The 26,870-nt window shown below is 37.6% G+C and overlaps 1 protein-coding gene across 1 annotated transcript; it reads left to right on the top strand.

Annotated features, from left to right (window-relative positions):
• The first annotated feature begins 3,814 nt into the window (after nucleotides 1–3,814).
• Nucleotides 3,815–26,304, top strand: LOC594709 (putative inorganic phosphate cotransporter). The gene is made up of 10 exons (XM_030986925.1): nucleotides 3,815–4,090; nucleotides 13,378–13,583; nucleotides 14,241–14,483; nucleotides 15,993–16,080; nucleotides 16,649–16,744; nucleotides 17,918–18,042; nucleotides 19,084–19,242; nucleotides 20,100–20,232; nucleotides 21,355–21,596; nucleotides 25,211–26,304. Exons 1-10 carry the CDS (start codon nucleotides 3,988–3,990, stop codon nucleotides 25,418–25,420), a joined length of 1,605 nt encoding a protein of 534 aa, XP_030842785.1. The 5' UTR covers nucleotides 3,815–3,987; the 3' UTR covers nucleotides 25,421–26,304.
• The last annotated feature ends 566 nt before the right edge of the window (nucleotides 26,305–26,870 follow it).

Genomic DNA, 26,870 nt, shown 5'->3' with positions numbered 1-26,870 from the left:
TTGCATATTCAGCCATCAAAACTACAAGTCATCTGCATTCAACATGTTCCATAACACATCGAGGGGTCAGTGACACAAAGACGTAACTCACTTTTTGGCCATTTTGCATTATCATTACTGGCTCCAAAGATCTCTTATGTTGCTTATATTATTATTACTAAATAGAGCAGTAATGATAATATTTCGCGTTTAAATAGCGCTTAATTTATACATCGATGATGTCTCTTGGCGCTTTACAGATATACCTGTATTAGCCCGCACATTCTCCATTTCCTTGGGAGCATTCCAGCCAGGCGCCATTTTACAGACACTCACAATACTGAGTAAATTCCATCAACGTTTAAAAACATTAACGGGATTTGAACCCCTGACCTCGTCATTTACGATCCGATGACTTATCCACTAGACCACAACACCTCTACTAGGTAATTATAAGCATAAATACATATATATATATGTATGACAGTCAACACCTTGCAATGACGTAACCAAATGTGGCGTGGGGAATGAAAGCCCCTAAAAAACGATTACTTTGGGGGGATGTCGTTACAGGTGCCGGCCAAGTTTTCTGCTATTGACTCTGAGAATGAAATGAGAAGTGGAATTCTTATAAAAGCTCTTTCATTCATTCTACCGAAGAGAGAGAGAAAGAGAGAGGGTCGAGCGAAAGAGAATGTGAGGGAGAGAGAGAGGGAGATATATATATATATATATATATATATATATATATATATATATATATATATACATATATATTATAGAGGGAGAGAGAGAGAGAGAGAAAGGGGAGGGGTGAGAGAAATGTGGGGATCTGTTAATGTAAGAGAGGAGGGTAATGTAAAGAAAAGGGGAGAAAGAGAAAACATAATTATGTGGGGAAAGATAGAGTGAGAGAGAGCAAGAGAGAAAGAGAGAGAGAGAGTAAGAGGAATACACGATTAAAATTACGCCTCGCCTACAAATGGAATCGGATTTAGCAGTCCCTTTGTGGAAGTCAAGAGGAATTTTGCTTTTATTTCATTAATTAATCAATTATTTACCGCTTGTGGAATGGAACGCCCTTTTCAGTGTTATAAAGATGTCAAGCTACCATGCCCAACTTTAGCTGACGAATATGATACTCCTTGCATTTCTGTTCATGCTCATGCTAGAGAAAATGCCACTAACGAAATTCGAAAAAAATAATTTTAAATAAAATTTATTGGTGACATCGGGTATCACGAAAAATGCCCTACCCATTCTCTCTCTCTCTCTCTCTCTCTCTATCTCTGTATCTCTCTCTCTCTCTCTCTCTCTTGCCCTCTTCCATCTACCCCCTCTTTCCCTTTCCTCTCTCCCCTCTTTCTTTCTCTCTCTTTCTCTCTTGCTCTCTTTTTCATTCTCTCCGTACTCTGAAAAGAAAAAACGTTTTTACCACGTTTGTTCTTATCAAATGAACTTTGGAACACTTTAGTCGTGGGGCTACATGAGTAAACACTTAGCTTGTCGTTGCGCCGTAACTCTTTATAAAGATTAGTTAAGTAGAATACAACGCTCAGTACTGACCCCGGTCCCCAACATAAAAAAATCCTCTTGACGGCCATGCATTATGGCTCAAGGCATGGACACACAGTGGATTTTTTGGCAGCCGGGGTAAAATGCAATAAATTATTGAAAATTTATTGCATTTTCTTTGTTTTTTTTTATTTATGGAAACTGCCCCCTACCCTAGCCCCCGCTGCGTACAGTCATGGTTCAGTGACAAAGGAATGGCCTCGTAACTGTGAGGCCCCAGGATCAAAACCGTGTCGATGTGCTATATTAGTGCCCTTTTGTGGGGCATTAATCCTCATTACTGTCATTTATGACTTAAGGGCGTAGGTCCCTTATTTGATAAGCATAGTAGCATACACATGCTTTAGCAGTCACATTGGCAAATTATTATTCAATAAAATCTGAGAATGTATACTATTATCTAGATCTATTATTTTTTTAATTATTTTTAAAATAATTCCATAAATTGGAGTAAAACAAAAATATTCCAACTTCATGAGCGACAGTGTATCTCTTATGTTGCTAATACTAGTCAGCAGAAATCTCCGCAAAACCTCACAAAAGATCCGCCAACAAGCCTACTTCTCTCTTGTTAGACCTCATCTGGAATACTGTTGCTCAGTCTGGAACCCTCACACAAACAATCATATATCCAAAATCGAGGCAGTACAAAGGCGAGCAGCAAGATTCACCCTCCAGAGATATCGTCGTATGGCCAGTGTCTCGGCCATGATTCAACATCTGAAATGGGAGAGCCTGGAGAGGAGAAGAAATGCTGCAAGCCTCCACCTCATGTACAAGATCCAAAACGACACAATAGCCATCAATGCACACCATTACACAGCACCCATGATTGCCAGCAACACACGACAGTACCACTCAAAGAAGTTGCTGGCTATCCCATCCCGCACACAGCTCTACCAGAACTCATTTTTCCCTCGGACAGTAACTGCGTGGAATGCACTTTCAAAGATCACCCTTGACGCTACTCCACTGGAGGGCTTCAAGGGAGCGCTTCCACCAAGCATCTAGACCAAGAACTAGATAGTTTATTTCTCAGCACTACATCCTGACTTATGGATCCTGCTGAGTATCGTCGTAGAAGTAGAAGTAGAAGTATTACTTAATATGGCAGTAATGATAATATTCCGCGTTTAAATAGCGCTTAATATATACATTGACGATGTCTCTAAAGCGGTTTACAGATATACATGTATTAGTTGATTGATTGATTGATTGATTGATTGATTTTCATTCGCCGAGCTTCCAACATACAACAATATACAAAAATAACAGATTAAAATAACTACCCCCAGACAACTACCCCCTAGCACAACTACCCCCGGTCAATTACCCCCGGACAACTATCCTAGGGGGTAGTTGTCCGGGGGTAGTTGTCCTAGAGGATGGTTTTCGCAAGGGGTAGTTGACTGGAGGGTAGGTGTCCGGGGGGGTAGTTGTCCCAGGGGGTGGTCGTCCTAAAGGGAAATTGCCCTAGGAGTATGAGAGGGTTAGAAAAAAAGTGGGGATTTGTTAATGCATGTAGATACTCTTGGTTAATGTAAGAGAGGGGGAAATGAAGAAGGAGAGAGGAAGAGAAAACACATATGGGGAAAGAGAGAGATAGAGAAAGAGAGAGAGAGAGAGAGAGAGTAAGAGGGATACACAATTAAAATTACGCCTCGCCTACAAATGGAATCGGATTTAGCAGTCCTCTTGTAGAAGCCAAGAGGAGTTTCGCTCTTATTCAATTAATTGCTTTATTTTATTTACCGCTTGTGGAATGGAACGCCCTTTCCAGTACGATTTAACCAGTGTTATCAAGATGTCAAGCCACCATGCCCTTAACTTTAGCTGACGAATATGATACCCTTTGCATTTCAGTTCATACTAACAGAGGAAATGCCACTAACGAAATTCGTAAAAAATAATTAAAAATAAAATGTATCAGTGACTTCGCAAAACATAAAAAATTGCCCTCCTCATTCTCTCTCCCTCTCTCTCTCTTCCCCGCCCTCTTCCCTCCCCCTCTTTCCCTTTGCTCTCTCCCCTCTTTCTTTCGCTCTCTTTCTCTCTTGCTCTCTCTTTCATTCTCTCCGTATTCTGAAAAGAAAAAACGTTTTTACCATGTTTGTTCTTATCAAATGAACTTTGGAACACTTTAGTCGTGGGGCTACATGAGTAAGCACTTAGCTTGTCGTAGCTATAGTTATACTAAATACACTAATCGGCAGTACGCCGGTCATTTCCACCCCGTGTCTTTGCGCCGTAACTCCTTATAAAGATTAGTTAAGTAGAATACAACACTCAGTACTGACGACGCTATAACAATCTAAAGAAAATAGGGCTTGAAGAATAAACTTTGTTAAGGCACAATTTGAAGATTCCGTGTCTCCGTCATTTTTAAGACCAACGTTCGAAGGCCTCCTACTAGTTTAAGTTTGAATCGAAAAGATGGCGCCTGGTCCAGACCCGGTCACAGAAAAGGCTGTTGTACGTGATGCTGTAGACATGACAGAGGATGATGAACTAGTACCCCTGCTGTCAAAGGGAAGAAGTGAGTACAATAAGAAAAGTTACCACCAATTTGTTTTCCATTTGTAAACGTACTCCGTATTCATATACATGTGATCAGGGAGGTGATAGAGATAGAATGGAAACTCTTGTAATTTATTCAAACGGATGCGTGAGTTCCAAAGCATAGCAATAGGATGTTTAACGTTCCACTTGACTTTGGAGGTTTATGCTCCAAGCCGCTCTTCAACTGCTGGGAATTTCGGAGGCCAGGCACCAGTTTCACATTGTAACCCCTCGAAAAAATGCATCCTTCGCCCTGAGAAAAATTGGTAAAATTCGTAAATTCCTTTCCAAGTCATCCACTGAAATCCTCGTCCACGCATTTATCAGTTCACTCCTTGACAGTTGTAATAGCTTGCTCCATGGAATTCCGGAAAAAGATATGGCCAAGCTGCAAAGAATCCAGAACTCTGCAGCACGTCTAGTGTCTCTCACCAAAAAACATGACCATATTACACCAACCCTTAAACAATTGCATTGGCTCCCCATTCAATTTCGCGTCCAGTTCAAAGTTCTTCTTTTAACCTTCAAGTCTCTTCATGGTCATGCCCCAAATTATCTTTCTGAACTGATTCAATTATACACACCCAATAGGCCCCTTCGTTCTGCAAATCAAACTCTCTTGACTGTAAAAAAAGCAAAAACAAAATACTTTGGTGATAGGTCCTTTTCATGCTCTGCTCCACGTCTGTGGAATTCTCTCCCAGCCTCCATTCGTTCCATCTCTGATATTACTTTGTTTAGATCCAAATTAAAAACCTACCTAATGGAAAATGCATATTCAACCTAGCTCTTAAATTGTTACGTAGTTCTTAAATTGTTACCTTACCTTGTTATCTTATGTTTCATAATTTCACTTCATATTTGTTTTCTTGTCATTACTCTGTTTAGTTTTAATTGTATCAATATTGTAAAGCGCTTTGATATAAATGTTTTATGAAGAGCGCTATATAAGTAAAAGTTATTATTATTATTATTATTATTTTTGCTAAATCCAATCATTATTGTTATTATCATTATTGTTATTATTGTTTTTTACATTATTGTTATTATTGTTTTAAACATTATTTTTATTATTGTTATTATTGTTATTATTATCATTATCATCATTATTTTTTTTACTACTATTGTTAATTTTAGAACCATCATAATTATTAATATTATAATCATTATGATTATTATTATCATTAATTTTTATCATTATCATTATCATCATTATTATTATTATCATTATTATTATTATTATCATTATTATTATCATTATTATTATTATTATTATTATCATTATCATCATTATTATTATTATTATAATTCTTATTCGTATTATCATTATTATTATTATTTTGATGAACTCTACGCTATGTGATGCAGAATTCAGTGCAACCAACAGCGCAGCGAGTTACGGGACCTTACTGCTACAGCTGACCTGAGATGACGTTATAGAGTTAGAAATTCTAGTATAGTCTGGCTTTCAAAGAAACAAAAGAATAACATTCGTACTTTGAGACTTGTTGATAAGAAATTCCCTTCTTCACTTGATATTTTCGTGGTTATAGAGTAACGATCTTTCATTCAAGTGCGATGATTGCACATTACAACAACAAACAAAATTCAAAAGAAGAAGAAAAAAAAATCGTATTTGCAAATGTACTTTTGGATTGCTTGATCGGATGTTTTGTCACGTCGAAACCTAACAGGCCTTTGGGGGATCGGAAACTTTTCTTCCTTCGAAATCTCTGATGAGATTAAGGTTGTTTGTTTTTAAATGAGAGACGTTCCGGAGAATACCACGTAGTGAGCGTATTCAAGTAAACCACTCCCTCACTCATTATAATCGTTATGATTATTATCATCATTATTATTATCATAATCATTATCATTATTATTATAATCATTATTATTATTATTGTTATTATCATTATTATTATTATTATCATTATCATCATTATTATTATTATTATTATTATTCTTATTCGTATTATCATTATTATTATTATTATTATCATTATCATCATTATTATTATTATTATTATTCGTATTATCATTATTATTATTATTATTATTATCATTATCATCATTATTATTATTATTATTATTCGTATTATCATTATTATTATTATTTTGATGAACTCTACGCTATGTGGTGCAGAGTTCAGTGCAACCAACAGCGCAGCAAGTTACGGTACCATACTGCTACAGCTGACCTGAGATGACGTTAGAGTTAGTGATTCTAGTATAGTCTGGCTTTCAAAGATAAAAAAGAACAAACTTCGTACTTTGAGACTTGTTGATAAGAAATTCCCTTCCGCACTTGATATTTTCGTGATCATAGAGTAAAGATCTTTTATTCAATGTGCAATGATTGCACATTTTAATAAAATTAAAAAAACAAAAACAAAATCATATTTGCAAATGTACGTCAGGATTGCGTGATCGGATGTCTTGTCACGTCAAAACCTTTTAACAGGCTTTGGCGGGATCGGAAACTTGTCTTCCTTCGAAATCTCTGATGAGATTAAGGTTGTTGAGATTAAGGTTGTTTGTTTTTAAATAAGAAACGTTCCGGAGAATACCACGTAGTGAGCGTATTCAAGTAAACTACTCCCTCACAGGCCTCACCCATTGAACTCTGTCTGAAATCCCTCTCAATAAAGTTTCTTCCAGTCTTAGAATTAAGTAATACAAGTTTTATCTTGCGCGTGACGCACTCCCCGCCCTATACATACACACACCAATAAATATTCTTGAATTCTATGCTTATATCCTACATCTAAATTCATATTATCAATTCCATATACGTTAAAAGGCTAAATCAATAGTCATTACATACAACACTTGTTTTCTAAACCCATTTTCAATCGTTAAAAATGGAATCAGTAGAAAAATGGACTAAATAAATTTGAATAAAAGAAATCAGAACGGAAATATTACGTAATCAAGTGATCGTGTCATGCTAAAATAAATGAACGCTTAACAAACAAAATTGGCGTGCATGAGACAAGAATTTGAATGAGAAACATATCAATTTGATCGACTAAAAAGCGAATTTGAATGCAAAGATCATTAATTTAAACTATCACATAGAAAGACAGGGCTAAATTGTGCTAAACTGAATGCACGCAAATGGCTTCGATTGGCAAAGTCGCGAAATTGGCTGGGAAAAACCTATATTATCTTAAACGTGTAAACCAGTTTTGGAAACGCCCCCTCTCAAAAAATGAAATGGAAGCTCTTATTACCAATCATGTGAAAGAATATGTTTGACTAATACGTGATGATACAATTTTTTTCCGGGAAACCGCCTACTAATTAATATATATGGTACCGGATAGATATCGCGCACGTGTCGCGTAGTCCCATATACATCTTTCTGTGTACAGTTCTTGTAACTTTTCCAAGACTGGGCCAAATTTCTTATCATTTGGATGATTCCAGCACCTTGCGGTACACACCAATACTTATATGCTAGATGATCAACCTTTTCTGATCGATTCCACAACATTTCTTTCACAATGCAATCCTTGAATCGCATGACCAGAACTGGTCGTTACTTTAAAATAAACATTGCATGGATATCGGCCAAGTTCAACTGCTTAATGAAGGTTGTGGTTTTACGTCATTGATTGCAAAGACACTCTGGTCGTGGCATATCATCGTAGGTAAACAAGATAATATGCCTAAGGTCATGGTGGTATTTCGCTATTTAAAATCAAGAATTGACTTTGATTCGTGGTTTGCTTAGAAGTTATACACTTTATTTGCATAAACTGGTTATCATCAGGGCATTATCTGAATACGAGAAATAACACGTGAGCACTTTTAGCTATGCCACAAGCTAAATCAAATTAATTCCTAATTTCTCGTCCCCTCCTTTTTTTCTCTGCCTGTGATGAATTATTGATTAAGTGGCCCAAACATGTTAGCGTGGATTTTGGGCTGCCTATTTTGTTTTGTTACGGAGGGGGGGGAGTTTGTTCTGAAATGAAGTAAAGAAGAAACTGAAGACATCTAATGTATTTCCCTCTTTTTTGAGCCTGTGAAGTGCATGAATGTACAAATGAAACTGAATTATTAACACAATGTATAGAGAAAAGGACCCGATAGTATTTCATACACAGGAATAGTATTTATTTATTTTATTTATTTATTTGTCGTCTTATTTTGACAGGGTAGCCCTTTCAGTTATAAAAACTGCTCGACCAAGGGGCCTGTATCAACATAATCAAAAACATTTTTACAAAACATATAAACATAAATAAGTTATAATGAACACAAAAATTAAACAAGATAAAATATTGAAATAAATGGGGAGGGGGGGGGGTAAAATATTCATGTAAGTACTATTTTAAACTATGTGAGAGAAAGGAGTTTGCAGTGTTTTTAAATGAATCTAGTGAGTTTAATAAACGTAAAGAAGGGGGTAATGCATTCTATATAACGGAGCCTTGATAACAGAAAGATCTTCTGAAATACTCGGTTTTGTGTTTTGTAATGAATAGAGGACAGGTAGTTGCATATCTGGTATTAACGTTTATCGGTCGATAGCACACGATATCCTTAATATATTTCAGCATGTTATTATTAATCACCTTATACATCCATATTCTAAATTGGTATTGCACTCTCTGAACAACTGATTGCCATATTAGACATGATAATAATATAATACGAGGTGTCAAAATATCTACGTTTAGTATTAAACGGGCATAACGTTTTTGTAACTTTTGTAACTTTTCCAAATGACACTTTGCTGAACATCCCCACAAAATAATACCGTAGTCAATATGTGACAATATTAAACTATCATATAACAATTTTAAAATTCTTTTCGGCAAATAATATTTAATTCGTTTTATACATGATATGGTTCTAGATATTTTGGAGACAGTTTTCAATATATGTATATCCCACTTTAAACAATTATCAAATAATACACCAAGATATTTGTATTCATTTACAACTTCTATAACATTATCTCTGTAAATCAAGCGTACACTTTGATTTTTGATTCGTTTTCTTGGCCCAAATAACATGATCTTACACTTCTTGATATTCAACATTAAGTCATCTTTTTCAATGTGATCAACTATTTTTTTTTAACTCACATTTAAGCGTTTTCTCAACAAGGGCAATTTCTTTGCCTTGGCAAAATATTGCCGCATCATCGGCGTATAAACATATTATAGTATTTTCACAATAGGGCAAATCACAGAGGTCATTAATAAAAACAGTAAAAAGAAGGGGGACCAATATTGATCCCTGTGGGATTCCAGTATTTACTCCTCTAAATCCAGACTGTGCACCTTTAACCACGACACATTGTAATCGATCACTTAAGTAACTTTTAAACCAGGCCAATTCTTTTCCTTTTACACCATACTTGTCTAATTTGTAGAGTAAAATATCGTGATTCACCGAATCGAACGCACGTTTTAGGTCTAAAATAATGCACCGGAGATAAGACCCCTGTCTATCCCCCTTAGTACTTAGTAAGAAATCATTTACATCAACTAGCGCCGTTCCTGTTGAATGAAGCGGTCGAAAGCCCGATTGCCTATCACTGAGAAGAGCATTATCATTGAGAAAATCATACAATTGGGAGTGTACTGCCTTTTCTAAAATCTTAACAATATGTGAAAGAACCGAAATCGGACGATAGTTGGATGGGCTTTTCTTGTCTCCGCCCTTAAAAACAGGCGTTACCCTTGCGCTCTTCCATTCAACAGGAACAGAACCAGTGGAGAGTGAACAATTTAACAAATGTGTAAGTGGTTTTGTAATGAATGTTGAACCTAGCTTCAAAAGACGTGGATGTAGATTGTCAATACCACTAGATTTAAAAATAGATAATTTGGAAAGCTCTTTGAGAACAAAATCCTCTCCTATAGAAACACACGAAAAGATGTTATCAGTTAACTCATGTAATTCATTAAAGGTATGTTCAGTATCGTATCGACTAGCAGTTTGAGTGAAATATTCATTGAATATTGATGCAATACACTCAGAATCATCAATTACATATCCATCCTTTATCAGCTCAATCCTATCTCCCGATTTCTTCTTAAACGACACTTTCTTTAATGTTTTCCAAGTTTTGCGGGGATCACCAAGGTGCTCATTAAACTCAGAAAAATAGTATTCTTTTTTAAGTTTTTTGTTAAGATTATTTACAGCATTTCTCTTCTTTTTATATTTATTCCACTCATCTTCATTTCCGGATTTATCAAATTTCGCCTTTAAAAAGTCACGTTCACGAGCTAATTTCAAATAATCATCCGTTATCCACGGTGATCCATTGATTTTTCTACGAACACTAACAATAGGAGCATGTTTATTACGCAACTGATTAAAGCTCGATTTGAAATATTCCCATAAAGATTCAACATCATTGCCTTTGTAAAAGTTAGACCAAGGAAGTTTTTCCCCGTCACTCACATAGCTTGGTCAAATTTACGAAAAGATCTAAACTTACTAATAGCTGGCTTTTTCGGAATACACTCCTTCTTTAGGTTATCATACACTACACTGTTAGAACGGTGTTTAAAATATCACTGTTTAAAAGAATGTTGTTTAAAAAAGTAAACAACGTTGTTCAAAATCGAAAAATCAGTGCTCGATTGGCTTAAACAACTATCTATTAAAAAAAAAAAATTAATTAAATAGAGTTGTTTAAAAAGTCCCGGGGCGTCGTTGATATTTTCTCGATACGCGATTGCAATTTGCGCACACACATGCGATATGCACAAAGAACGTACATAATACATGCATGCAAGCATGCAGTGCTAGTGTGCAGTGCAAGTGCTAGTGCAAGTGCAGTGCAGACGAAAATGGCGGAACACGGGGCAAGGCGACGACTTGGTTCTTCTCGGCTTCGCCGATGGGGTTTAGGTGAAGTTATAGAGACAAATAATAATGTTGTCTGTCACTGCCATGAATATGATGAACAAATGTTGAAGGAAATTGGCAACAAGCTCTGCATGTTACAGTGTATAAATCGTTGTGATTATTGCAGGAGTGGTTCCAGTAGTTCATTTCACAAATTCAAACAACCAGATAATAACCATTAAACAGTTCTGTTTAAAATTTAAGCAACTCCTTTTAAACAACCCAGTTGTGCAGTAATACTGAATAGACAACAGTTGCTTAGTAATTTAAACATTATTGTTTAAATTTTAAACAACTTGCTTTAAACAACCGAGTTGTGCAATTGTATTACTAAACAACTGTTGTTTAAAAGGTTTCCTAATTTTTAAACAACTAAGTGTTCAAAATGTAAACAACCTTAATTTGTTTAATTTTTAAACAACAGTTGAGCGATTCACCGGTTAACTCGGGGTTGTTTAACATTTTAAACAACTTGTTAAATTTTTTTCTAACAGTGTAAAGAATGATCACTAATCCCCAAAGAAATTACATCTGAATGGAAGTCACTCTCAACGGACGGTACAAAAATAAGATCAACAAAAGATCGACTGGTGGGCGTTACTCTGGTTGGTTTGCTAATAAGCTGACGGAAATTAAAACAATCACATAAGTTCTGTATTTTTCTAGAAAGTGTGTTTTTTGACAAGAATGTTACAATTTAGGGCACCTAGGACGATGATGTTGGATGTAATATCATTAGCTCTTTCTATATTATTTTCTAACGTTTCAAAAAATTCCATTGTACTATTTGGAGGTCTGTATACAATACACACAAACCATGGTTGTGATTGCTTCAATTTGATCTCTATCCATAACACTTCTAGATTTCCCTGTTCAAGATCAGACCTTCTAGTGTAAGAAATTGAGCCTTTGATATAACATCCAATTCCACCGCCACTAGCATTTCGATCTTTCCGTTCAAAAACATATCCATCTATATTCAACTGTTGTGTTTCAATATAGTTTCATCAAGCCAGGTCTCTGACACAGTAAAAACATCAATCATATTATCGGATAAATAATGACAAATATGGTCCGACTTGTTTCGGAGACTTCTAACGTTTAAATAAGATATTACAAAGCATTTGCCAAAATTTTTTGTTTACTAACCCTTTCTCACAAAAAATACTTTTCGCATCATTTACATGATTAATGTTTTCAGGTTCCTCAGCAGTGATTTCTGAATAAAGCGGTAATTCATCAAAAATACATTTATTACATATCCAATCAGATGAAAAGTAAAAAGGTCTTCATCAAGAGAAGAACACGAAAGATGGATCCATTGTGAACATCTCACACAAAGAATAGCATTTTGATTATTCTTAACAGGTCTTAAACATACGAGGCAAGGATATTTGAGCAACATGACTTATATTTACATAGGCAATTAAACAGATAAGAGAATGTGAGGATATAATTTACAATAATTGTTCAATGTCACGTTCTGAAGAGATCCTCACCTTCTTGTCTTCCTTAGTTAGCACAGTGATTCTACAGTTATTTGTCCAGATTTTCCTGACCTTAAAGGTAAAGACCAGTTATGGTCATGCGATTGCATTGTGAAAGAAACGTTGTGGAATCGATCAGAAAGGGTTGATCATCTAGCATCTAGCATCTGCAAGGTTCTGGAATCATCAAAATGATAAGAAATTTGGCCCATTTTTCGTAAAGTTACAAGCACTATACACAGAAAGATGTATATGGGACTACCCTATATCTCTCACAGACCATGAGAGAAACAAATTTACCAAATATATGAATTAGTAGGCGGTTTCCCGGCAATTTTTTTTTATCATCATGTATTAGTCAAAACATATTCTTTCACATGATTGGTAATGAGAGCTTCCATTTCATTTTTTGAAATTGGGGCGTTTCCAATACTGGTCTTTACCTTTAATGATTGGTATACTCGTTGCGTCACTGTGTCCAGAATGGCTTTTGTCACTGTCTTTGTGATTGTGTCAATTACCTTCTGATGACCAAGGGCTTCAACAATGCGCTCATGGAGAGTTTCATTGAATTATTCCAGATGAATAGGTCCTAGTATTGAAGGCGATTTGGGTGGCTGACCAGCAGAAGAGACCGAAAGATCATCTAACAAGACGAATCGGGGCGAGAAGGGAATCAGTTTTACTTCGCATGATACATATAGTTACGATATATACTAAAGCGGAAAGTTGTCAGCCACTACATCACAGTGACATTTTATTTTTGTTCAAATTTTCAAACTTTCGCCAGTCTGCTTCTCTGAATTTTCTATTTGCTTTTAGAGTCGTTTGCTCGTAAGACTGGATTTCCATTTAACCATGTTTAGTGGTTGTTTAAATTTTTTATTTGTTACAGGGCCTTCGAACACGCTATGCTCTTGCCGTTACATTGTGAGCTACTTAGTATTTTTAGGTTTTACATGTGCGTTTATGAATCGGGTCAACATCAGCGTTGCCATGACGGCGATGGCAAACAGTACATACAGCTCGACCTATGACACAGTCAACTCCACAGCTGAACTTTGCCCCGAGAGGTCAAATGAGACAGAAGAAACCATCAGGGTAAGATTTTTGAAATAGGATACGTACATCAGAAGGAAGGGAGAGAGGGAGGGAGAGAGAGTGTGTGAGTGTGTGCGTGTGTGTGTGAGAAAGAAAGAGAGAGAGAGAGTGAGAGAGAGAGGGAGGGAGCGGGGGAGAGAGAGATGATGAGAAAGAGATGATGAGAGATGAAGGCAATGAAAACACTACTAGCAAGAGAGAGTGGTGGGGAAAGAGAAAGAGAGAGCGGTGGAACAAGTGGAAGATATATATATATATATATATATATATAGCAAAGGGTAGACAGAGCTTGAGGGACAGATAATCACATTACAAAAATATAAGGAAAGGAGAAATAGAAAGAAAAAGAGAGGGGAGAGAAAGAGAGGGTGAGAGGAGGAGAAAGAGAGAATTGAGGCCGGGACTCTCGTAGTGCCAACTAAAATACATACCACCGTGATGACGTGATACAAATAATACGGGCGCTGAATGGGTTGAAAGTTAAAGAAAGCGAAACGAATGGATTTCTCACAGCTCTGATGAACATGTATATGATCAAATATGTCTCAATACTCTATGAATGACAATCGAGCTTATTTGTCTTCGCATGCTGATAAATGTGGCAAGAGCTCGTTGATTTCAATACTAGTTCTTTGTCTCTCTTAATTTATTTCAAAGGAAGGCGAGTTCCCATGGGATTCGCACACGCAGGAGCAGATCCTGGCCTCTTTCTACTACGGCTTTCCATTCTTTCAGATCCCCGCCGGTCTACTGGCTGACAGGTACCCCCGATCTTGCACCATAATCATTGGCGTAGGGTACCTCATTTCATCCATATCGAATTTATTCATTCCCCTGGCTGCCTTCAACGGTGGTGCTCCAGCAATCATGGCGTTACGCATCATATCAGGACTGGCCGAGGTGAGTAATGAACCGATTATATTAGACAGCTCCGAAATATATAGAGATGTTATTGGTCCAGAGCTCGTCACGTGATATCAATTGCAAGGATCGTAATTGTTCTATTTTCCTGGCCGGTCACCTTCGATGGTCAATAGCTCTTGTCTATGATTATACTCCATGAGAAATAAGTAGAGAATAACATGTAATATATACCTCTCTCTAGTGTGTTGAATAAATCTAGTCATCTGATTGGTCGAACTTGGAGTCGCGATTTTAGCTACCGGTCACTTGTTTCTTTTTAAAGATGCCCGATGCCCCGGGTAACTGGCAGCATAAATAAATATTTGGTGAGACCCCCATCGGTTTACGTGTTAAAAGATTACAGTTAAACAATCAGCCAACTTTCCAGCGACGATTTACAGACAGTGTCTCAGATTTTCTGTGATTGTTTAGCCAGTCTTTACTCAAGAACCGGATAAGGTAGGAATTCTTTGTAGATTTTTTTTAAATTTGGTATATAAATGATATACCGACTGCTTTAATATTTGAAACATAGCTGTTTCTATACCGGCTCTCGGGGCGCCCACGCCTCGGGGTCATATCATAATGAAACGTCCCCTTGAGCCTATATAAATAGCGATGCCTCTCATAGCAGTCAATATATCTAAGGGCGCGTTCATGCTTGATTTTGACGGCCAGAATCAGGCATCTGTTACGCGTTTAGTTTAAGGCTGCGTTCATGCTTAAATTTTGAAGGCAGAATGAGCGATCTGAAACGCTCATCGTAAACGCTCATCGTGATCGCAGTTCCACGATGTACTGTTCATGCTTACTTCTCTGGCTCCCCCAGGCAATTCTCCGTGTGTGGCCTTAATTGGTCTTCCAGCTGGATTTGCAAACCTTCACTGTGCATGCTACGTAGACCCACTAGAGGTCAGTGCGTTGACCCCATTTAAACGCGTTTACAAATTGTAAACGCATCTTTTTGTGAGTTTACGATCGGCGATCGTGATCGCCGTTTTTCGGTGATTCTACAAAAGTGAGCATGAACGCAAGCGTGTTTTAAACTAAACGCGTAACAGATGCCTGATTCTGGCCGTCAAAATCAAGCATGAACGCGCCCTATAACACGCTTGCGTTCATGCTCACTTTTGTAGAATCACCGAAAAACGGCGATCACGATCGCCGATCGTAAACTCACAAAAAGATGCGTTTACAATTTGTAAACGCGTTTAAATGGGGTCAACGCACTGACCTCTAGTGGGTCTACGTAGCATGCGCACACAGGTTTGCGAATCCAGCTGAAGGCCACCCAAGGAGAATCGCCTGGAGAAGTGAGCATGAACAGTGCACCGTGGAACTGCGATTACGATGAGCGTTTACGATGAGCGTTACAAATCGCTCATTCTGCCTTCAAAATCAAGCATGAACGCGCCCTATGTTATAAACATGTTAATATATATTTATGTAGGTTATCAGTATGATTCTTAAAATGATTGATTATGGTTTAATTGCATTCAAATCTAGAGTGGCTGTTATCCATGTATCTACTCGCTGATGTCACGCTGGGCCCCCGAGGCTGACAGAAGCAAGCTACTCGCAATCGCCTTTGCTGGTGATTACCCTTTCAAAATTAATGTTTTTTAAATACTTTTCTTGCGATTCTATGGTGGAAGAAGTATAAAGAATATGTTGTAATTGGTTTATACAAATGGTACATATGTTAAGGAAAATTTTGGTAACATCATAACGGTGAAGAAATGGTGTAAATTTTGTTAAAAACACCACAAACCATAAAAAGCACTGCCCGCAAATATCTGCGGAACTAAACAAACGTGGACTTCGGAATTTTGGTCACAATTAGTTTACGCTTCCTATTAAATCAATTTGTGAAATACGAAAGTATATCGAAAGCAATCGTATTGATACTGCTACTATCATTGACTTAAGGTGGATCCAGAGTTCAAAGGGGCGCTTGCAATATTTGGGGGAGGGGGATTGACAGATCTTTCTTTGTGGATGAAACGTGAACGAAAAAGGACCATCGAATGGAAAGGGTTCTGCAGGGGTATTTAAGATTTATTATCACGTTCTTTCTCTCCCCTTTTATTCCTTTCCTTGTCTTTTTTCTTTTAACTCTTTTTTTCATTCTTTTTTTTCTTCTTCTCAATCGCGTCTTCCAGGGTCGTCATTTGGCCAAATCATAGCCCAACCTATCTCTGGCATACTTTCAGAATCAGACTTCCTCGGCGGTTGGCCGTCTACATTTTATCTTTTCGGTGAGTAAAGATAGCATCCCGAAAAAACACGTTGGCACCCGTTTTTTTAGTTAACTTAAAGGTAATACAAAGTTTTGGGAAATTTTGAAAATTGGATGGATAGTGATTCTTTACAATTTTGATATATTTGGATGCCCCTGTGGATGAATTATAAGCACTAGAAAATTCAGCTCATAATACACTTCTGCTTTCGAGAAAAATTGAATATACAAATTTAACGGTGCTCTAGGTAAATTTTGATAAATTTCAAATAGCGCCTACGGCCGTACAATGGTAGCTGCGATCATGAAAATCTCAAAATGTGTAGTTGTGATATATAATTTCCAAACGGGAATAGCTTATCCGTCGATTTTAGTCAAGAAACAATGTTTTATAGCTTAATTAATATTTTGACCTTGAGAGGGAGCTATACAACATAAAGAGTTTATTATTTACAATTTCATAACTTTAAACTCGATTTCAACCGCGACAACGATCACTGAATATTATAGGATCGCATATGCTTCCAATATGTTCTTTTGAACCAAATTCATGACCCCATACCAAAACTTTGTATTACCTTTAAAGTTCAGCTGGTATTTGATTTAAAGACCGTCATCACTACTGGGCCAGAAGGGATTAGACCACACAGAGAGCCATCGAGGTCACTGTGACAGGTGGCTATCTCATTAACTCAGCTCTCATTTAACATAAGAAAAAGAGGATCATGGGGGACCAACAGGCACCGATTGGGAAGTTTTCTATATAGAGGGAGCAAGTAGCTACAAGTATGGCAGTGTGCCTTTAAAATGTATTTTCCGAATGCGTATTACTTTCTCTTTCATTATCCTTTTTTTTCTTCCTGTAGTGGTATAACTATATATATATATATATATATATATATATGTTTGTTTAATTGTGTCTTTTTTATTTACTTTTTTGATCTGTTGCATCTTTTGTTTTCTGGCCTCGCGGAAGACCAGCAGCAACAATACACTGTTGCAGATGGTTATGGGTTACCAGTCGTATGTTTCCGTTTTATCTCTCTTGTATTGTATTTCGTTTTTTTTTTTAAATTGTAAGTTTTTGTCTTTGTATTTGTCTCAAAGCGAATTGGGATTTCATAAATATATCGTAGGCCTATTCCTGCATTATTAAAACAATTTTCTCTGCTTTTGTTTTGCTGTTATATAGGTTCCTTAGGAATCTTATGGTATATTCCATGGGTACTTCTCGTGTACCATTCACCTACGGTACACCCTAGAATATCACAGGAGGAGAGAGATTACATCGTGACTCAACTCAATCTCACAGATGGGGTAAACCAGGGCAATTTTTCTGGTTTGGGGGGGGGGCAAAATTCATTGTTGATCTTACTGGATCATTGAGGAGAGAGCGGTTCACTATTAGATTAAGATCGACTTAAGTTGGACTTGAACTATGGCAGGTCGTTCATTCCACCGGTTGAACCGGTTCATCATTCATGGCATTGGTCTCTCAAGGAACGTGCAAATTATGGTCACAAATCTACAGAATTTACATTTTTCGATAATCATTGTTGAAGAGAAACCTTATGTAAAGATAATGATTTCTTTGACATTTCCCCTATAATGTGAACACCAGTTCAAGAACTGTTGGGGCATAAATTGCTAAAAATTCTAAAGTAGAATTTAAATTTAAGTAATATTTCCTTGGGTCAACAATGAAATATTTTTAAAAAGTCAATTCTGTAGTTTTGTGACCACGATTTGGACGTCACTTGAGAGACCAATGTTGAGAGCAACCCGTGGCATGAACGGCATGCCGTAGTGTAAGTACAACTTAAGTCGATCATAGAAATTGTGAAACACCCCAGGCCAATAAAAAAAACACGCTCTTGCTCATAAGCACGATTGGTGCCTGAGCTGCCTCAACACAAATTATACTTACTTCAAATGCCCAGTGAATCTCTTGCGAGACATGCATTAAACTGGTCAATCTAGAACCAGAGGCGTTTGTTCAGGCATAGACTTTAGGTCAATGGTTCAGGGGGAGCACCGATCACATTCTTATTGCAGAATAGCAGGTTCAGTAGCTGGGAAATGCATTGAAACTATCTGTGTACAAATACATGCCTGTTGTAGACAAATTGATAACCTGTAGACCCTTTTTTCTATCTCGGAAATGAAATTGTACATCTAAGAATTATTTCGTTTCTTCAGTAAAACGAAATTGCATTTCTCTCACCAAATCTGTCTTTAACCTCGTTCCATACAAAAATATACGGACAATGCCTTTGAGGGATTAATCGGGTAATTTGAAGATCCCTTGAATGGCTGTACAGTAACCATTAAACATGTCGCTTCACCATTCTTCCTCAGCCACCAAAGACACCGAAATACCCGTGGAAGGACTTTCTAACGTCGATGCCACTCTTTGCTGTCTGTGCCACTGATTTTGCACTACTGTGGGTCCTCTATTCCCTCACCGCAAATCTTCCCATATTCTTGAAAGAGGCCCTGCGGTTCGATATCTCTCAGGTTTGTAAGACCATCGTTTAAATCCCCACCGAACTACATATAGTTACTTTAGCGCCCTCTATATAACAAACAAAGCCTAATCGGTGACCATTGATCCCCCATGGTCACCTTTTCTTCAGTTAATTAAGAGCTGATTTGATGAGATAACCAACTGTCAGAGACCATGCAGGGAGGCATAATCCCTCCTAGCCAAACTTGTGCAGAGGGGCTTGAATTCATCGGACGCAAATTAATAAGGGCTACAACCCGCGAGGCCGACATTTAACGAGACCGAAAACCCACGAGACAGACAACCCTTGAAACAGACAGCACACGAGACCAACAGCCCAAGACAGCAATAGCCCAGAGACAAATAACCCACATCCAAAAGGAACGATCCTTTGTCCGACTGACCATGGACCTAAGAGACCTCTCTTAGGTGAGATGGATGATGGTGGTGGCAGAATTAGCTCAGGACGATGTCCATTTTCCAGCTCCACGACGTGGTCGCTAGTGGCGGCAAATGAGAAGGCTCTTCAGTGTGCAAAAGCCTGGCAGGACATTTGAGATGAGATGGTGGACACGAAAGAAGACCTCTCTTAGGTCGATCCATGGACTGACAAGCCCTCTGAAAAAGGTGCCAGATCTCCCTCGAAGGAAACTAGCTTGCTGTTTTAATTTAATTATATGTTTGTTTGTTTGCATTGTGTTGGATTGTTTTGTCTTGTTTTGTCGACTACCATTGCCTACTGGATGTCACCTTTAATTAAAAGCACATATTGTCTTCTTTTTCTGCATACGTCTATTAAAATGTGAAAAATGTATTGTTGCTAATGATGTAATTAATGTTCTTTTTTGTTCTTCATCTTCTTCTACAGTCTGGCATCTTAGCATCAGTGCCGCATATTGTTTTCTTTTTCTTCATCATGGGTGGGGGATTCCTGGCCGATTTTCTCCTGACCCACACAAAGTTAAGCCTTACTGCTGTTAGGAAAATCATGACAACGCTCGGTGAGAAAACCGGTTTTATCTCTAGCCAGAGACGCATGCATCCCCATTTCACATGTTCCTTAAAATAGAAACAAAATTTGTTTCTTATAGTTGGATCAATGTATGAAGTCTGTGGTCAAATTAAGTATACGGACAACATTTTATCAGGGGGTTGTGGTCACACGGCCAAACATCAGCCTTCCAGGCTCTAAAGCCTAATGCAGACTAGATGTTACTCGACTACCACTTATTACGCAGACTTCAAGTCAATAAAATTCACACCAGAGTAAAGCGTAAGCGTCAGGCCTTCAGACAGTGACGGCTGCGACCAGACTTGGTGATAATGATGATCGATGATGATTTTATTTTATTTTATTTTATTTAAACTGACTGCTAAGAAAGCAAATAGGGTTGTAAGTAAGCAAATAGGGAACCGACAGCCAGTCCTCCACGAAGGACATAATAATGCGGATTAATACTTTACCAAAAGGCGCTATATATATAGCTCATCGACTCGGTTTCGAATCACGCCAAGATCACTCCTTTATGACCAATGAGCCATCGCGCCTCCTCAAACTTTTCACACGAACTGTTCTGTATGCACTCTTTTGGTTGTGTAGATTTTCCGTCAAAACTGTTGTTGTTTTTTAATACAAAATTGTTAATGCGAAACCTTGCGCTATAAGTCAATCACACCCTGCTTCACGGAGTTGCGTCAATGGCCAGGGATGGCACCTGAACGTCTTCTGTGTATGTATCATGTTTACATGCATGGATGTCCTGGAATGACGTAATTTGAATAACGCCTCGTGTGCATCGGACGTAATGGTCATTAAACAAAGCACACGGGCAAAATGTTATCAACACATAGTCGCATGTAAGCCTTACAGCTTTCGAATGAGAAATGCCAGTCACATCTAGTCATGGCACCAGGTCAGGTGTGTCCAGAAGATCGGGGAGCGTCGTTTTTAGTTCGGGAGAAGAATCGATTCTGAAAAACCTTTCTCAGGATCAGATCTTTTGAGGTCTTTAGGTGGTATCCGCAAGCGTAGTTCGAAAACGATATCTGAATTTCATTAAAGTTAATGAATTTGACATTTTTATCTTTGTTTTTGTTTTGTTTTGTTTTTGTTACTTTACAAGGGCTTGTTCCATCTGGAGCGTTTCTTGTCTTAGCGGGATATGTGGGATGTAACGCAACTCTAGTTCTCATATTCATCTCGCTGGGACTTGCCACTACCGGATTAGCTTACTCAGGAGCGTCCCTCACCATGATGGAGTTTGCTCCCGCCTATGCCGGAATGGTCGTGGCCATAGCAAACTCGGTTGCCACCATACCCGGCTTTGTTGCGCCTATTGTGGTTGCCATTTACACGGAGAACCAGGTATGTACCATTGATATAAATTGCAATGTATTTAAACTTTCATGAATGAAACTGGAGGGTTTGTTATCTTTTCCTCGCAGCAAGTGGCCGAATTGAGTATGATGTACAATTATAAAATCATACACATTTTAAAAAATCGCCTGATATATATATATATACTTAAAAATAAATAATTTAAAGGGTATTACATAAAAATAGTTTAATGAACTTATTTAAATTAGGAACGTTCACTAATGTATTGATTTAACTACGTGTAAATGCATTCAGGAGTTATCCTATACAGAAAAATAATGTCCATCTTCCTGAATTAATTTGTCTGAACGAAGGAATGATTTCAAAAGCAAAATAAGTTAAATTCGAGCTTGACAGAATACACCCTGCTCCTACAAAATAAAGAAAATGAAACAACTTATTAATACATGACTAAAATTTACAGAAATGTGGAATACTGGTTTAATAAAGGATTTGGCATTCTTCATATTTAGGTATTAGTATTAGGCAAGGAGCTTTTCAAATTTTGATATATCCATCATTTCATAATGGCGTCCTTATAAAGTGACCGGCATTTCCGTTAACCTTTATGATCTTTGCAACATGGGATCATTTATATCTAAAGTTCTAAACATATGAAGAAAAATACATTTATGATGATGATGACGTTAATAATGACGATGATGATGATGATGATGATGATCCCAGCATCTATATTTATATGTTAGAAAGCATGCAATGGCGCAGGCCTCTCCAGTGAAGTCGGTACTAACCAATTTGTAAAACTGGGTAAGTTACTATGAAAGGGGCTGTAGCATGGGAAATACTGGTTGACGCCACCTACGTCTGTGAAGCTGCTAAAGTGTAACCTCACGCTATAGTGTAACCTAACGCCTAAGAAACTGAAAAAAGGTTCACTTCAGCGGATACGCTATATACACACTGATACACAGTGGAACCGTTATTGAGGAGCACACGCTAACCGTATTTTGTTGGGAAACACAAGCGAACCATAATAGTGGCTCTGAAGGGACATCGCGAATCACAAACTTTGAAGTGAAATTCGTGATGAAAATATGCGACAAATCTCATATTTTGTCTCGATTTTTTAATTTATTTAGTTATATTCTATTTCCTTTATCTCTGCTTTCTTTCTCCTTCTCTCTCTTCCTCTCTTTCTTAATATATCTCACTTCTATAACCCCCCTCTCTCACTCTCTCACTCTCTTTCTCATCTCATTCTCTCTCTCTCTCTCTCTTTCTCATCTCATTCTCTCTCTCTCTCTCTCTCTCTCTCTCTCGTTATCCTTCTCTCTCTTTCTCTATATCTTCCCCCGCCCTTTCTGTTTTTCTCTCTGTCTCTCTCATCTTCTTCTTCCTTTTTCTTTCTATCTATTAATTGCTGTTTTGTGATAGCCGAGCTTTAGAGCCTTTGTACATGGTTGGAAGGCCCACCAATTTGATAGACACCATGCTGATGGACACACTTAAGACACACTTCTGCATGGATTTTCAAAACATGTTTATGAAGACGAATATAGTGATGAAAGTACAACACAAACCTAAATAAATTATTGGGCACTCCTTCGTCAAATTCGTCTTCAAACATATTTGTTTTATAAATCATTGCAGAAGTGTGTTAAATGACATCCTCTTTCACATCATTATATAATTTAACTGAAATTTTGCTATAAAATATTAAGACAATTTTGGGCTCCCAACACTTTAGAGGGGCTGTGTTTATAGTGCGTTCATTACATACATTCAGAAACATAAGGGAAAGCTCAATTTGATACGCTGACCGTTTTAAACGTAGTATAAATTCAAACATCTTTGGTTCTAACCAACCACATGGCCACATGATTGTTTCACGTTTATTTTGAAAATCCTTGCAGAGGTGTGTATTTTAAATGACATCCACTTTCACATCATTAAACAAATATAACAATACATGGTTGGCCAATTTGGGGGTTCCAACACTTTAGAGAAGCTTTATCTTCAATTTGTTATCTATTGGTACATAATTATGGGCCACTTTTTATGCCGTAGAGCGGTGGTGGTGATGATGATAATGATAATGATGATATGCGAGATGGCCATCTCGTGCAAGATTTCCTAACGTAGGCCTACCCTATCTCCCTAAAAATCGTTATGGCTGATAAAGATATTTTTATTTTCATTATTTTTATTTTTATTTAAAGGGTGAGAAAAGAGTTTTAAAACGTCGAAACAATTTTGAAAAAACAACTAAATGATAAGTTAAAGCCCCTCTAAAGTGTTGGGAGTCCTACACATTAATGGAAGAAAAAAAGTATGCACCAAAGTAAGCCATTTATGCATCAATTAAAAAAAAATCACATCTGAAGGGGCACATCCCCCTCAGACACCCCCTCACCTTGCGTTCTTGTTCCTGTTAATTGAACTTACGACTGTTTTCTTTTTAATTTGGCAAAAATTATGCACCAAACCGAGCAATTTATGCATCAATTGAAGAAAAAAAAACTTAAACTCTGAGGGGGGTACATCCCTCTCAGACACCCCCCCCCCCCTTCCTTCATTGCACGTCCATTCGCCTCCCCCCCCCCCCCCAACAAAATAACCTGGCGCTTAAGTGTAACCTGCTGCTAAAGTGTAATCTGCTGCTAAAGTGTAACTTGCTGCTAAAGTGTAACCTGCTGCTAAAGTGTAACCTGCTGCTAAATCTGATCGACTCCTTAATTCTCCCAACTATATTATTACAATTTAATTAAAATTAAGGTGATTGTTAATCACTAAAAAGCAATGAATTGGCTCTATATACCATTCAAGACATTTAATTGTTGAAAGATTTAAACAAATTCTGTCTTACAGTATGTCTTATTTTCATGGAAAAAAAGGTTGGGAGAATTCAACCAGAACGTCAATGACGTAGCGCTCATCCGCATCTCGCAACAACAAATAACCAAAATAACAATATGTTAGATTTCATATTGAAACGGTATTAATACTATTTCCATGAAATGTAGAAAGACTATTTATAACTGGATGAGCAGATGAGTAACTGTGATGTAGATGCTGGACATAGTGTGGTAACGCATGACGGTCAGTCTCTAGATCTCATCACGCGTGCGCCTTGCCTCAGCTCAGCTAGCTAGCTCCAGACGTATACACGAACAACGAACGCGCGCCGGCATCACGACCGCTACGGCCGCGAGCCCGTTCGCTGAAGTGAACTTCTTTTTCAAAAACTTAGGCGGCAGGTTACACTTTAGCGGAGTTTTCACTTTAGCAGCTTAACATACGTCTTCTTTTGGACAACTGCACGTAAACGAATGGACTTGATTAATATATATCACTGGGTCAGCACACGCTAGCGTTCGCGGAACAGACCGAAGGTCTCCTCACGCTTCAGTTTCGCGTATGTTGCACGCACGTGAATTTGTAGGCCTACTGCGGTCGCGTCGTCCGTAGTCGTATTATACCCGATTTTCCCCGAGTGGGCCTCGGAAAAGACGCATAGTCTGACTCTCGTCATGCTACAGCCCCTTTAAGTCAAGCTTTGGGGTGATTTTGACTGTCAGTCTCACGAAGAGATGAAGGAATTTTTATTAATAATACGCTTCCGATAAATGTTTGTACCGCAGGCAGACCTCGGAGGATGGAGAACATTCTTCTGGATATCCTTTGGGATCTGCATGGCAGCCTGGGTGATCTTCATGATCTTTGGAACCTCTGAGCTTCAGTCGTGGGCCAAAGTAGTCGACGACGAAGATGGCATTGATTCCAAAAGCTACACTAATGGAAGAGCCATCGAGAGCACCGATTTTAGATGCAGCACAGATAAATCACTTTAACGAAAGTCGAGCAATAAATATCCTTTTTTTAACTATTTAATAGACATGACCTGTTTGTAGATTCGTTTTACAAGTCTAATGACAGGAGGGTGAATTTTGTCATTGAATAAAAGTTAAAGTTTACTGAGGTTGATTTTTATACATACAGGTTGTAGAAAATGTATAGGTGATTGGGAACCCTGTAAAAAATCAGTACCTAAATGACTCCCACACACCTCCACACACATAGACACACGCACACATCATATCCCACGAGCGTGCAGACACACTCTAACAGACATCAACAGGTTTTCGTCATTTTTCTTTTGTTTTTCCAATTTGTTCTCACACCATGCCTTATTTCATTCCTTATTATTTGTCTGTTCTTCTCTTCATATCTCTTTATTTTCATATCTCTCTCTGTTTCTCTCTCTCTTTCTCTCTCTTTCTTCTGCATTTTTCCCTATTAAGTAACCGATTCTTGAAAGTTTACTATGTCAATAATACAACTTGATTTTTTTTTAAACAAAACTGTTGAAAGTACATAAAAGATTTATTAGATTCAAAATACATGTACTAAGACGGGGTACAATATCAATCCCCCAGAATATATACTTTGTATAAAAGACAGTTGTTCAATTAAATTTAAGGTAGGCCTACATCACTTAAAAGTATCCGGTAACTTTGTCTCAGATTCTGAAACAAAATCCTGGATTTAGCTCATGCTGCAATGATAATTATAAAGCTTTAGGTCAGTCAGGAACCCCATGACTTTTACAAGCCGATCGCCTGTCTGATTATCAAGATTTTATGATTAGAATTACAATTCATAACACTGCAGTCTATTGGGGTAAACGAGTATGGTAAAAACCGATCACTCAAAGATTTTTACTTTTTTGAGGCACTTCTTGATCATTTTGAAGCGCAGTTTTTTTCAGGGCTTCAATATTATACCATATCACAGACACTGATAACACGTAGGGCCGTGCATCTCAGATCTAACATTGTTAAACGATGCCTTTAATTCAAACGTGCGTTCGGGTGACCGTGAGGTCATCGCCAAACCGTATGCGAAGTACATTGTAGGACAGGTCTTTCAACTAAGATTTTTTTTTCAGAAATGTTGCGTGTTATGTTTTTTGTTTTTTGTTTTTTTTTCGAGAAAGAATTTTTTTATAAAGATTTTACAATCCCTTCTGTTTTCAAACATTTTATGATAGGTTAGCGTATTACAGTCTTTATTTTTTTTTAAACCATTATGAATTCAAACATTACCTTGAAATTAAAAACTATAATTGTTCCAACGAAACAGTGTCAATATCTATTTTGTTTTTAATCAAAGCTATATTTTAAGAAAAGCAATGAGAGGAAAGACTTCGAGGAAAACAAACAGAAGAAAAATAGAGAGAGAGAGAGAGAGAGAGAGAAAGAGACAGCGAGAGACAGACAGACAGAAAGAGAGAGAGAGAGA

The sequence above is a fragment of the Strongylocentrotus purpuratus genome, unplaced genomic scaffold (assembly GCF_000002235.5).
Source record: "Strongylocentrotus purpuratus isolate Spur 01 unplaced genomic scaffold, Spur_5.0 spur5_scaffold_16, whole genome shotgun sequence".
NCBI lineage: Eukaryota > Metazoa > Echinodermata > Echinoidea > Camarodonta > Strongylocentrotidae > Strongylocentrotus > Strongylocentrotus purpuratus.
Note: the sequence above shows the minus strand (reverse complement) of the source record. Positions and strands in the feature narration are given on the sequence as shown.